The sequence below is a fragment of the Aspergillus foveolatus genome (genome assembly GCF_047715535.1).
Source record: "Aspergillus foveolatus strain CBS 279.81 unplaced genomic scaffold BDW70scaffold_7, whole genome shotgun sequence".
Classification (NCBI taxonomy): Eukaryota; Fungi; Ascomycota; class Eurotiomycetes; order Eurotiales; family Aspergillaceae; genus Aspergillus; species Aspergillus foveolatus.
The window spans coordinates 516,220-528,399 of NW_027396071.1; the positions used below are offsets into that span (position 1 = coordinate 516,220).

Genomic DNA, 12,180 nt, shown 5'->3' on the forward strand with positions numbered 1-12,180 from the left:
CTCATCTTCTATATCACCCGCGTTCTCAATTGTTGATTTCTGATTGGAGCAGGAACTATGAACCTAGGTTGCAATCAGTTTCCGCTCCTCAGTCAACATCATAATGATTCTAGGCACAGCCTTGCGTACCAGCCTCGCTAACCAACCATGACTGTGCAATTTATCTTCTGAAAGTCACGGAACGTAAGGGACCCATGTCCCGGGGATAAGGATGGAATTGGGACTGTTGCTTAGTAGCACCGCTATCAGGATGCCATTGCTGGTGACGAATCATTGGAACTCTACATTAAGTTTGCTGGCGTAATCCAAGGGTGATCAGGAGCATTATCTGGTAGAGATTTCCATAAGCGAGGACTTCATGTTGCTAGTAACGTCGTGGGTATCTTCATATTATACATCTTCATCTCCAAGTATTCTGGTAGATCATCAAATCCTCAGCCTATGTGCAGTTCCTTCAGTCAAGAAGGAAGTAGGTGGCACGAAGATGTGCGGCCGCAAGGCTGACTCCGGGAATCCGTATTGGGCAACGGGAAGTTACCCCATCAGACCAATCTTACGCCTCTGAATCTCCGACTGCCTCCAACTCCTTAGCCACGGCGCATATCCGGCATCCGTCACCAATCCTGTCCCGTAGAAGTCGGGCTGTTGTAACCTTCGGACCAACGGTCCGCGACGTTGTTGAAGGCTCCTCTAGGATTGGGGTATGTGGTGGGTACGGCCGGGGGGTCTGGACGTTTGATTCAAGCCCAGGAGTATGTGCTGGGGACGAGGGCTCGGATTGGTGGACATGGGACAGGTGGAAGGCATGGCCGCAAGCAAAAGCGACGAGTATCTCTTTCTCTAAAGTTATGTGTTAGGCGTGGGAACAAAGACAATTGGTTATGATCTTGCTTACCATTCGCGTGGAAAGGTCGATGACAACCCGCGCATCTCCCGGCTTGCTGCGTAAGTGAACTTCGCGACGGCGTTGGAGTTTTCTCAGAATCAGTCTCAGCCTTCGCCTCATCGTTCACCTGGTCGGATTTGGAAGATTCTTGGATAATGTTGAACTTAATTCCGCGACGCTGGCCACTACGCAAGGTATTCATCCCGACTGCTACTTCGCTCTGTAGAACCTTGGCCGCGCCTTGGCTGATGCTCGCCTGGAGGTCGTGTTCCCTTAGCAAACCAGTGAGACCCTCCCTGAGGCCCTCTATTTCCAATCCACTGGGGATACGTCGGACAAGCTTAATAGGATCAATGGACGTCCCTGCTTCAACAAGTAGGCCATGTATAAAACGCGGCTTGTCCATGGAGTAGTCAACAAGGTCCTCCCAGAGGTCCGGGTCATCCTGGGATTTCGCAAACGCAATAGCCTGTGACACATCTTTCAAGTCGGAGAGAATCAAATTCAATGCGCGCTTTGTTTGTCCCATCTTGGATAGCAGGTAGATGAGTTCTGGTGTGAAGCGGTATTGCTCGCAAATCGTCACCGCTACGTCGAATGAATACGAGGTGCTGGTTTGCAGAAACTCCATGAGTAATGGGCGTTCATACTGAGCAAAGAGTTCTGCAGCTGTATCAGCGAATTGATCCACAAGGTTCTTGCCTTCATCAGCGGCTAGTTTAGTTGCGGCCTGACGGTGCCGCCCACGACGGGGCTTCTCGGCTTCAAGCGATAGCGATTCTCCTCGCCAGAGTGCTCGCAGATAGAAGAAGAGGAATAAGGGTTTGTTAGCAGCCTGCAGCTGCTTGACGACAGTGTCCGGAGGAACGATGCCGGTGTGCGCTTCACTGGCAAGAAGCTTGATAGGTTCAGCTGTGATCTCTGCAAGTTCTGAAATCGGCGCCGATTTTAATTGCTCCTTTGACACTCGAATCATGATGAAAGCAGGTATATCATCAGAAAGGGAGTCAAGAAGATGATGGTCTTTGACCAGAGCCATCGCTGCGTCCGCATCCTGTATCCGGATGTAGCAATGCAACGCGTCGGTATAGTGGCCGCCAGTCAGATATAATCTGGCCAGACACCTTATCAGTATTCGACCGTCTTCTAAGTCCGGGGTCATCTTCTCGGATTCGAGTTGTTCCTCAATCGAAGTTGTTATGCTGTCAACATCAAACAGCTCGAAAGGCCAAGTATCAAAAAACTCGCTGAATTTTTGCCGATCTCGAGTAAGATAATGTTCAAGGATGGCCCCGTAGATCTCTGAGGACAAAGACGGACGTAGGTCAACAGGGATGACGGACGTGATCTCGTCAAACTTGTTTTCCTTGATGAAGGTCCAGGCCCAATGTTCCCAACTAGAAGTGGCGCTCAATGCTTGCACGCAAACTCTAGCAGCTTCCTGCCACCGATTATCTCTGATAAGTTGTTCTATCCACAGCTCACCAATGCGACGCTTTTCTTGTACAGCGGCAGGGACATTTCCACGGTCTGTTGCTGTGATGGAAGATCTATCGTCGGCGAATAGATCACCAAGACTAGTCTGGGATCTCCCGGGCGTTATTGAGACATTATCGCTACCCTCACTAGACCCCGCCGCTTCAGGATGTTCATCAAGAAGCTTCCAGGCTTCGGCATACTTCTCATGTTCAATGAGCCACGCGAGATGGTCCGCAAGATCTCTTTTCAGTGCTGCCACACAGTCATACGGGCTGTGCACAAAAATCTTGGGCCCCGAGCTTTCGGCAACCTCCTGCACTTCTGTGGCTAAAGGTTCCTCGGGGACCGAACGCCGTGAGGCAAACGTGCTGGGCGCTCTGCTAGAGCTCCTGTCTCCGCTACTTGTTGAACTGCGGATGCTGGCGGCTGAACTAAATAGTCGTGCGGGATACATCGTAGCATCCCAAAGGCCGGTACCAAGGGCTTCCAACGCTCCGCGTTGAGATACTGGCATGTTCGTTTTCCAGGGCGGCAGAACGGACATATGGTAGTCCGAGGCTGTCAGGTTCTCGTACCGACTGATCGCCAAGGTGTCAGCGCTGAGTTCTTCTTTGCTTTCAATGTCGATGATGCGAAGCTCAGGCTCTTGTCCACGAGGTCGACGACGGGTAATTTGCTCGTCTGCCGGCTCATTTTCTGCTTCTATATATGCAAGCACGACCAAGTGGCTGGGCGAATATAGTGATATGCCGGATATAATGCAGTCTGTCCGTAATCTAAGCCGAAATTAGTGTTTAGATGATGCAAGGGTGCAAAGAAACCCACATAGTAGCAACCTCCACAGAGCCAATCCTAAGGTCCCGGTTGCTCTTGTTAGGCCGATCAGGGTAGACATTGATTACCCAGACAGTGCCTCCCCAGCCAACCACCAATTTCTCCTGCCTTTCCTTGATTATTGTCGACTGCGTTGGCGTTGAGGCTTCGTCTCCTGCCTTATTGCTCGTCAAATGTTCGCTCTCTAGGAGGGATTCGTCAACCCATTCGGCGCGAGCCTTCCATACACTAGCCATTTCCTCCCATCCCTGACGGTTAGGGCGGTCTGTGTGACTGACCCTTTTCCATGCAAGCTCCGAATCCACTGAGTCAAGATGCAGATTTGACCGCATAATTTTTATGCCTTCTTCATTGACCCAGGCAACATATTTGCCAGATAACGACCATTTCACCGTGCTGATAGCCCCTTCACCGCTGTGCAAAACGGTGTCCTTGCCGGTGTTGCCCCCAAGCCCAAAAGTACCCAGCCAACTCGAGGCGGTGGCAGCTGCGCCGCCCAAGGTTGTGGAGTTTGTGCTCACGCCAACTTTAACCCCGGTTGTGAGAATCAGTTCGCCGGCGCGGCCTCCGGATATGAATGTCCGGTCACTTTTGTACTCCGGCGACAGCGCAACGGCCTGGACCGGTCGACCAAAGTTTCGTAGAAGAACATCTTTCGTGTCCAGTAACGACGCGACGCATACATTGCCATCTATCGATGAGCTTGCTATGTATATTGAGTTGGACGGAGTTGTAGGGAGAGGAGTCGGCCTGGATTGGCCCCGGATGCTTCCAGAGCTGGAAAATGGTTTCGTGGGAGCGCTCTGATTTTCAGCGAATCGAGTAGCCAGCTCATGTTTCAAGTTCGGTAACGGTGGGGGAAAAGGTGAGATCGATATTGATGTGACAGTAGCAGAATGCGCATGGTAAACACGAAGAGAGCGAAATAGAGGTACGGAAAAGACATGCTTCAATAGGGTCAGTTCTCGAGTCATCGGGACATTTACCGACTACTCACGATATTTCCGTTATGTGTGCCAAGCACCTATAATTCTATCAGCTTTCTGTAGAGTTAACGACTAGGATGCATACCATCTTGTCCCCCGCGGCCAGAAAAGTGCTCGTTGCGTCCCCATTCCGATAGGCGCTTCCCAACTGTTTGGTCAGATGAGAATACTTCAGATGCGGCTCTTCCTCCTCCTCCTCCTCGTCGTCTTCTTCCTCTTCTCCATAATATGACATCGTTTCTGTCACACTTTCTTCTCTCTCCCGGTTCGGATCCTCCTGTTCCTCCTCATCGTCATCCCCGGTTTCAGCGTCAAGTTGCCGATGCGGGCGTCTGTGATGGGTCAATGGTCTCGCAGGTGATCCCTGCCCCGGTTGGACCCGAGAGAGTGGTGCCTCAGTCGCGCCAGGCGCGTCCATGGCGGAGGGGTTTCTGTACCTGCGACTGAAGCTGGGTCACAGACGGGGAGCTCATGACATCGGCGAAGGAGCTGTACCTGGGGTAAGTCCCACGCTAACCGCGTCATGAGATGACTAAGCAACATCCGTCACGCCGCTTTTGCAGAAAGCTTCTAGGTAGAGAAGTTCTGCATCATATTATCGTACCTCGCAATCCTGGCTTGGCCCAGGATAGACCATGTTTTGCAGGTTAATATTGATCTGCTATGATATGTACCTGCACGAATTACCACCCATCCACCCTCGGTTGGCACAACTATGTTCGCGCGACCATATGTCTCGTCGATCTGTAACCGACCTGCAGCGGTTCGGATCCTGAGACAGCCTCAAAGCCACTATCTCCATGAGTCACCGCCATTAAGTCTCCCACGACGAAAGGATTTCTTCTCCTCCAATGCATTTTTGGCCCAGAAACACGGCGACGCCGCCGAAGGATCGGAAGAGTCTCAGAAACAGCGGAGAAGAGGCACGAGATCACCAGCTGCACCGACATCGCTGCGCAGGGTAGCGGTGGAAGCACAGAGGTCGAGGGACAGTTTTAAGTCCAAAGCTCAACTTAGGGAGGCTGGGCTGTTGCAGACAAAGGTTCGGCTTTTCACGGATTCCGACTGGCATCGCTGACATTCGAACCACAAGACAGTCACTGCGTACGCTGTAGCCGAACAATTCAATGTTCGCAAAGCGAGAGAGATTCTGCAGGAAAAAGGTTATGAGCCCGACCCCCTTGGAACCGGTCTATACCCTCAGGTTGTTCACGTCCAAATCCCGCTGGACTCTATTCGCCGAGTAAGCAATCCTAGCGCGGAGGGTCTGTCTCCGGAAGAGATTGGCGACATTTTCGTTTTCCCTTCTGGTACGGTCGTGTCATGGGCGCTTCCAGAAGGGTTTACATCATTCTTGGCGACCAGGACGTTACTCCCTGCGGCAGAGGGAGCGCATGTTGATAGCCTGGAGACTGAAGATCTTGAATATGTTGAGGATGCTCAGCGTGATAACAGTAGCATTCATGGAGACACGATCATCTTGGGAACCAAACCCAGTGACGCCGCGCTGGCGCCACAATCTTCAGGTCATCAGTCTGTGGATACCGTTCTAACCAAGGTCGCCTTCTCTTCTGGGCTCGCTCGCAGCACAAAACTGGCGGTTTTAGAGACATTGCTGTCCAACTACTTCGAGTCGACGCGAACTATCCCAACGCTCATGTCGCAAGGATCTCGCCTACCCTATACTAGAGACTTCATTCTCCGGAAGACTGGACAACTACTGAGCGTCCGCGCCCAATTGAACCTCTACTCGGAGCTGACCGACTCACTCCCCGATATCTTCTGGGACAGTCGACATGAGCTTGGCCTGGAAGGATATTACGAGCAGGTTGGTAGGGCATTGGATGTGGGAATTCGCATCAAGCTACTGAATGAGAAAATGGACTATGCGCAAGAGATTGCCAGTGTTCTCCGAGAAAGGCTGAGTGAGACCCATGGATTGCGTTTGGAATGGATCATCATTCTTCTAATCGCCGTCGAGGTTGGGTTTGAGGTTTTGAGGTTGTGGAAGGAGCGAGCCCATGAACAAACCTCCGCAGCTGAACAGGCCCAGAAGGCTTGAGATGGTCTCTTCACCAAATATATAAGTTGGCTCATGTCAACGCATGTACTTTACTTGATACTATACCCCACTCATGTTCTGAATACAGCGACTTGAAATACATGGTCAATGATCAATGTATAGATTGAATATATCTGTATACTTCGCGCTAAACTCGATAAGGCGCTATCAGCTGCAGCCACCATGTGACATCGCTGAGTCATGGGCACGTGTACGGCGTGTAGTCTACAACCACCCTTTGATGCAGTCATGGTCACTTCTCGCCAATTGAGGCCTCTTTATAGACGTGCTAACTTGCGCGAACTTTGCTACATTCACCTTTAACAAGATATCACTTGGCCAAACGGTACCTGGATAGAGCTCCAGCCAACCACTTCTTTGTAATACCACTGCATGAGCTCAACATGAGCTCAATATCAGGTTTCCTCGGGGCCATCCCAGGGGGGCAGCAGATTTTCCAAATTATGGCCGGCTCACTAGGTCTTACTCCGCTTTCAAATCCAGAAATTGCGTCTTCAGGAAGCACATTCCAACAATGTGGCAAACTCGAGCTGAGCTGCCAGACTAGTTACCACGGCCAAGATACCTGTTGTTTCAACTACCCCGGTGGACAGATGCTGCAGACACAGTTCTGGGACGCGGATCCAGCAGTTGGACCTGAGAATTCTTGGACAATCCATGGGCTATGGTGAGCCAGGTTTTCTGTAGATAACATGCCAGTGAACATGCCAAACTGATTATGACAAAGGCCAGACCATTGCAACGGCGGCTTCGACCAGTTTTGTGACTCTCACAGGAAGTACAGCAACATCTCCTTGATACTTATCGATGCGGGTCGAAGGGATCTGCTAGACGAGATGAGTACCTACTGGAAAGACTACAGAGGTGACGACCCGAACCTCTGGGAGCACGAGTGGAACAAGCACGGCACTTGCGTTAGTACCTTAGAGACGCACTGCTACTCCGAGTACTACCCACAACAAGAAGTTGTTGATTACTTTGACAAGACCGTTGAGTTGTTTCATGATCTTCCTACTTACATGGTTTGTTCTTCCATCATACGAACCGAGTAATCACAACTTTACTGAAACGTTAGACTCTCGCCAATGCTGGCATCGTCCCATCGTACACTCAGACATACAACCGGCATGAAATCGAGGATGCCCTCTCCAAAGCGCACGGTGCAACAGTCACAGTGCGGTGTCGATCTCAACGGCTCCAAGAAGTCTGGTACTTTTTCAACGTAGAGGGACCCCTCCAAACAGGGAAATTCGTCCCATCTGTTCCAGGTTCGTTCAATCGCACCCCACTTCAGTTCCTCGCGTCGTCCATCTCACCCTGCTGATAACGAAACAGATGGCCAGACATCCAACTGCCCAGCCAACGGCATAATCTACCAGCCAAAGACCCCTAACAAGGACCCCGGACACGGCCATGAACCCACCAAAACCCGGCACCCCCATGGGCCGACGGGTGCCCCCTTTATTGGAAAAGGGAACCTGGTTGTTTCTACGATGGGTCAGCAGCGCGGCTGCATAATCGGTCGCGGAACGTGGTACTCGTCCGGCACGTGTGCTGATTTCAGAGCGAAGAGGGCATCTGGTTTGTTCCCCTCCCCCTCTCCGCCGAGAGGAAAGACGTGACACTAACGCACCTTGTCCATTTTCAGGCAACACATTTACGCTCTCATCTCGCAAAGGACCCTGTGCATTCAAGGACGATATTTTCACCTGCGGTCCTCATATCTCAAGCCCTGTGGAGTTCAGCGTAAGATTCAATTTCTAGCACCTGACGGCATCAACATCATTAGGCAACTAACACGACTTCTTAGGCCGAGGATGGCAAGCTCTCCTACCACGGAAATACGACCTTCTTCGCAGATAAAGCGCCAAAGGGTAAAGTGCAGAGTGATATCTTCGTCTCGGAGGGAGACCATCCCATCGAGCTGTCTATCGCATGGAGAGGGTGAGTATCAGAATAGGTTATTGTTAGATGAGTATATACCTGCTTTCTCAAGCGTTTGGGTATGACAAGCTACTATCTACTTGGTGCTTAGCTTAGACTTGAGAACGGGCCAAGGCCGAAACTGACCGATACATATATCCACATGACAGACTACTGAATACATCATCAATCAGATCTTTCATTTGACTAGATAGACAGTAAAGTACAGGCCAGCAATAAATCAAACGATTTTGGACATCACTCAAGTCAACAAATCACAAGGATTGAGTGCAAGAACAAGAGAGAAACGCCAGATATTGAAAGCATCCAGCCGAGTCAGTCCGACGCCTCAATTCCCTGGGTGAGCACGAAAATCAATCTTTGAAACATAGCAAAAACGTAAACATCATACATCGGTTGTCAGGTTGGGTGAGATGTGACAGGGCATAGGCAGAAGATTCGGATTTGGAATCGAAATCTGATTCGTTGACATTCAAGCATAAAGCACAAAGGAAAAGAAGGGACGGCCTGTAATACAGAAGAAAATGGGTGACAAAGCAAGTGTAAGAAAACGCCGATCTATTTTTCAGTCGCAGTCGGATCAGAAGCAGAGGTCCCAGCTGAAGAAGTGGATGGAGGGCCGTACATATGCCATGAATCAGGCCATGCAAGCAAGGCAAGGAACAAACGGAGAAAGAACGAAATGCCCCGAGAGTAAAACGAAGTCATTCTTTAAATCATTTGTGTCAAAACATATTTGTCGTTATAAATCGCGATCGCTAGAATTGTACATGGTCTCATATCGTGAGGTTGAAGGTCAGATCGTTGCGTTAAGCATGGGTTCCAGTCGTTGATAATCTTGAGTCGTGAAGTGGTGAAGGGGCGTTGCACATTAGCCATTAATTATCCCAAGGTATGTCGCGTCGTGAAGTCTCCATCAAAGTAAGTTCCGTCGATTATTCGTTTTAGTCGAGGAAAAACTCCCTTGACATGACATCCGATGCTTGTTCGTCGACTTGGAACTGGAAGGAAAAGAAGTCGTCGCCCATAGAAGGGCCCGTGGAGAAATTCTTCCCTTGGAGCAAATCCAAGCTGCTGTCAAAGGCAGAGCCGTTGACATAGTCTGGGAATGCAGCCATGTCCGGATCACCCATGCCGAAATCTTGTTTGCCAAAGGCAGAGGAAGGTTCACTATTGATGAAGATATCGAGATCGGATGGTTGCGAAGGATCGCTTAGGGTAGGCGCGGTGTGCGGAGAAGACAATGCATGGCTGCTTGAACTTGATACAGAGGAGAAAGAGCTTGTGCCGGCGTCAGTGAGAAGGGGAAGGCCCGAGTGCTCAAGAATGTTTTCCAGTGGTCGCTTGGATGATGACAAAGGTAGCATTTCGTCTTCGGAGCTCGGAGTGAGAGATCGCGGGCTGACAGGCTTGCTTGCTGTACCGTAATTTGGAGACTCGGGCGGAGTGAAAGTGAACACTTCTGGCGGCAAGTAATTTTGGCTGTCGAACGTCACCATCTCGTCTGCTGAGCTGGAGCCATGGATGCTCATGTTCTCAAAAACCTCCGAGGGCGGCGTACGACGAGAAGTGTCCGATTCGGAAGAATTGAATGATGATTTCTCAGCGATCCTCTGTCGGGTTTTGGTTGCCTTGTCTCGTCTCTCATCCATCTCTGGGCGGTGCTTCTTAGGACGGCCACGTTTCGTTGTCTTGCGCACAATTCCCTTGTAACCACCAATGCACATTCCCCTCTGGCGGTGCCGAGTTAGGGCATCGTGCCGGGCAAAAACATTCCCGCATAGACATTCGTACGGCTTGTCTCCCGTGTGGATCTTTGCGTGGCGCTTCAGATCATGCCCACGAACGAAACATTTATCACAGTGATCGCACTTGTACTGACGATCACCTAGGTGGGTTTGCACATGTGACTTGATGTTTTCCTTGCGGCCAAAGCGTCGCTCACAGCCGGGGTGCAGGCACACCCACTTTCCGTCTTCGGGGTCTGGACCGTGGATATAGGACGCTATTTCATCAATGCTAACACCAGTTTCTTTGATAGAGGCATGCACCCGGGAGTCGAGGTTGAGGTTATCGATAGATGCGACACGCGGAGAAAGTTTTGCCTTCACTAAAGAAGCCGCGTTTGGTGTAGCGGGCTGTTTCCTTTGGCTGGGACGGCTGGGCGTGGCAGGACAAATAGGGAGCTTAGGCTTCTTTCCGGTGTGATCTTCAGAGCTTGGGATGGCGGCGACCTCTGGGGAGTTGGACGATGTAGAGTACTGGCTGTGGCTGGTGGTAGCGAGGTTATCGAAACTGGAACACTGCTGGTAGTCAAACGTATCAAAACCATCAACTGCAAATGAATCAGTGCTAGGGGGAGAGGGCATTTCAATCTTTTGCTGTGAGAAGCTAGTCCCCGCAACTCCTTGAAGGGACTTGGCGCGTTGCATATATGCCGACTGGGAGTTGGCGTCAGCAGCATTTTGGTCTTTTGTTGGGACGATTTGCGTCTCCGCGCAGTACTGAGCAAAATCTGTTTTGTCGAAAGGCGTCGTTGCTGGGGAGATAGGGAAGTAATCTGTGCTATTCGTCAGCCAGGGTACAAAAGTGGCGTCAACTCGTATGTCGCTTACGTGAGTTTGTTTTTCTGGGAGTGTGAGGGTGATATGAGTTACTTGGGTTTGAATGGACGGAGTGTCGTCTCATATCAGTGGTCGTTTGTTGAAGCGAGGACGCGATGTCGGGTTTGTATGTATCCCACGCGTCGTTGTCGAGCAGCTGGCCATCGTGTGTATCGTGGGAGTTGAGCTTAGCATTGTGCAGTTGTTGCTGCTGCTGTTGAATGAGATTGAGGTGGTGGTTGACAGGTCGAGCATCCCGAGCCTGATCATCGGCCTTGACAAAGTTCGTGTGCAAGTAGGGTAGACTGTGAGGCGTCTGGTAATTGGCGTGACTTGGAGCCTGCATGTCATCTTGGCCGAAGATCTGGGAGTCAGGCATTAAAGGGACGAGGGTTGAGTTAGGCGCGAATTGCGGTGCTGTTTGGTTAGTACTTGACGCATCTTGCACGAGCTGTTGTCGCTGAGCTTGAGCTTGCACAGCTCGCTGGTCCAGACTTTGGCCGCGGCGATGAGCATGGTATCTCTGCAGAGCCTGTGGAGAAAGGCCTGGAGGTTTGGCGGCATCTAGCGCGGAGGGAGTCGAGATCTGCCGTCGATGTTGACGATGGCACCCGTGAAGGGTACTTTGTGGATTGGAAAGCATGGTGGGCAACTGGCAGATACTCGTCACGCGATCGAGGGAACCGGCAGTGGACAGATCACTTATTGCAGGACTGGGAAGATCATACAGATCAGTATATGCAGGTCGCATAGACAAGGTAGGCGATATACCAACCTCACGCAGCGCTGCTGGCCGTCGGGCTGGAGCCACGCAGATGAGGCACGAAGATGACCGCCTGTACCGATGTCAGTGAGTGAACTCCCAAAGCAAGAACGCAAATAGAAGCCGAAGCTAAAGAAAAAGAACGAAAGCGAAGCTCAAGAAAGCAAAGTCAGTCCGCTTTAGCTCTAGGTAGAAGTGGATATGGGTATAGCTTCTCGGTCAGTCAACAGTCAAGCCTGGGACTATGCGATGCTGGTTTTTTTAAAACACTAAGTCTTCTCTGAGAAGAGAAACCCGAGTTGAAAGGGCAAGCCCCAAGGTAGATAAGGTAGATATTTAGAGGTGGGAACCGAGGGAAGGCGGATGGAGCTGCTGAAGCTATCCACGGTTTCGATCAACAAATGGGGATGTTGGCCCAGCAACGCCGGTTACGAGGGCTGGCCGGTGGAGCGATATCATCACTGGCGCCCTGGCTAGGACTTGCAGTCATCGTGATTAGACTGCGATCCAAGTCGCTAGCCTGGCGTCGGTCTGTAAGGAGCCTCTTGTCCTTGGTGGTCTCGACTTTTTCATTTCATCAATGGGATGCAAACCCGGTCTTT

At 51.0% G+C, this 12,180-nt stretch overlaps 4 protein-coding genes across 4 annotated transcripts; 2 read left to right on the forward strand and 2 right to left on the reverse strand.

Annotated features, from left to right (window-relative positions):
- Positions 1 to 367: 367 nt before the first annotated feature.
- Positions 368 to 4,638, reverse strand: BDW70DRAFT_130014 (CLH domain-containing protein). Its single transcript, XM_073735730.1, has 5 exons — positions 4,271 to 4,638; positions 4,197 to 4,223; positions 3,191 to 4,146; positions 896 to 3,141; positions 368 to 840 (listed from the first exon to the last, which is right to left on the reverse strand). Exons 1-5 carry the CDS (start codon positions 4,601 to 4,603, stop codon positions 554 to 556), a joined length of 3,849 nt encoding a protein of 1,282 aa, XP_073599230.1. The 5' UTR covers positions 4,604 to 4,638; the 3' UTR covers positions 368 to 553.
- Positions 4,639 to 4,799: 161 nt separating this feature from the next.
- On the forward strand, positions 4,800 to 6,347 carry BDW70DRAFT_130015 (RMD1 family protein). The gene is made up of 2 exons (XM_073735731.1): positions 4,800 to 5,227; positions 5,279 to 6,347. Exons 1-2 carry the CDS (start codon positions 4,901 to 4,903, stop codon positions 6,245 to 6,247), a joined length of 1,296 nt encoding a protein of 431 aa, XP_073599231.1. The 5' UTR covers positions 4,800 to 4,900; the 3' UTR covers positions 6,248 to 6,347.
- Positions 6,348 to 6,522: 175 nt separating this feature from the next.
- Positions 6,523 to 8,387, forward strand: BDW70DRAFT_130017 (T2 family ribonuclease). The gene is made up of 6 exons (XM_073735732.1): positions 6,523 to 6,935; positions 6,996 to 7,290; positions 7,344 to 7,536; positions 7,604 to 7,849; positions 7,917 to 8,014; positions 8,079 to 8,387. Exons 1-6 carry the CDS (start codon positions 6,652 to 6,654, stop codon positions 8,214 to 8,216), a joined length of 1,254 nt encoding a protein of 417 aa, XP_073599232.1. The 5' UTR covers positions 6,523 to 6,651; the 3' UTR covers positions 8,217 to 8,387.
- Positions 8,388 to 9,100: 713 nt separating this feature from the next.
- On the reverse strand, positions 9,101 to 11,913 carry ace2 (putative C2H2 transcription factor (Swi5)). Its single transcript, XM_073734516.1, has 3 exons — positions 11,591 to 11,913; positions 10,828 to 11,528; positions 9,101 to 10,772 (listed from the first exon to the last, which is right to left on the reverse strand). Exons 2-3 carry the CDS (start codon positions 11,456 to 11,458, stop codon positions 9,157 to 9,159), a joined length of 2,247 nt encoding a protein of 748 aa, XP_073599233.1. The 5' UTR covers positions 11,459 to 11,528; positions 11,591 to 11,913; the 3' UTR covers positions 9,101 to 9,156.
- Positions 11,914 to 12,180: the final 267 nt, after the last annotated feature.

Coding starts and splice junctions, on each gene's coding strand:
- BDW70DRAFT_130014 (XM_073735730.1), bottom strand. CDS start 4,603: ATGGACGCGCCTGGCGCGACTGAGGCACCACTCTCTCGGGTCCAACCG. Junction 4,147..4,196: donor GCACACATAACGGAAATATC/GTGAGTAGTCGG, acceptor ACCCTATTGAAG/CATGTCTTTTCCGTACCTCT. Junction 3,142..3,190: donor TCTGTGGAGGTTGCTACTAT/GTGGGTTTCTTT, acceptor ATTTCGGCTTAG/ATTACGGACAGACTGCATTA.
- ace2 (XM_073734516.1), bottom strand. CDS start 11,458: ATGCTTTCCAATCCACAAAGTACCCTTCACGGGTGCCATCGTCAACAT. Junction 10,773..10,827: donor TCCCAGAAAAACAAACTCAC/GTAAGCGACATA, acceptor CGAATAGCACAG/ATTACTTCCCTATCTCCCCA.
- BDW70DRAFT_130017 (XM_073735732.1), top strand. CDS start 6,652: ATGAGCTCAATATCAGGTTTCCTCGGGGCCATCCCAGGGGGGCAGCAG. Junction 7,537..7,603: donor ATTCGTCCCATCTGTTCCAG/GTTCGTTCAATC, acceptor ATAACGAAACAG/ATGGCCAGACATCCAACTGC. Junction 7,850..7,916: donor CAGAGCGAAGAGGGCATCTG/GTTTGTTCCCCT, acceptor GTCCATTTTCAG/GCAACACATTTACGCTCTCA.
- BDW70DRAFT_130015 (XM_073735731.1), top strand. CDS start 4,901: ATGTTCGCGCGACCATATGTCTCGTCGATCTGTAACCGACCTGCAGCG. Junction 5,228..5,278: donor CTGGGCTGTTGCAGACAAAG/GTTCGGCTTTTC, acceptor TCGAACCACAAG/ACAGTCACTGCGTACGCTGT.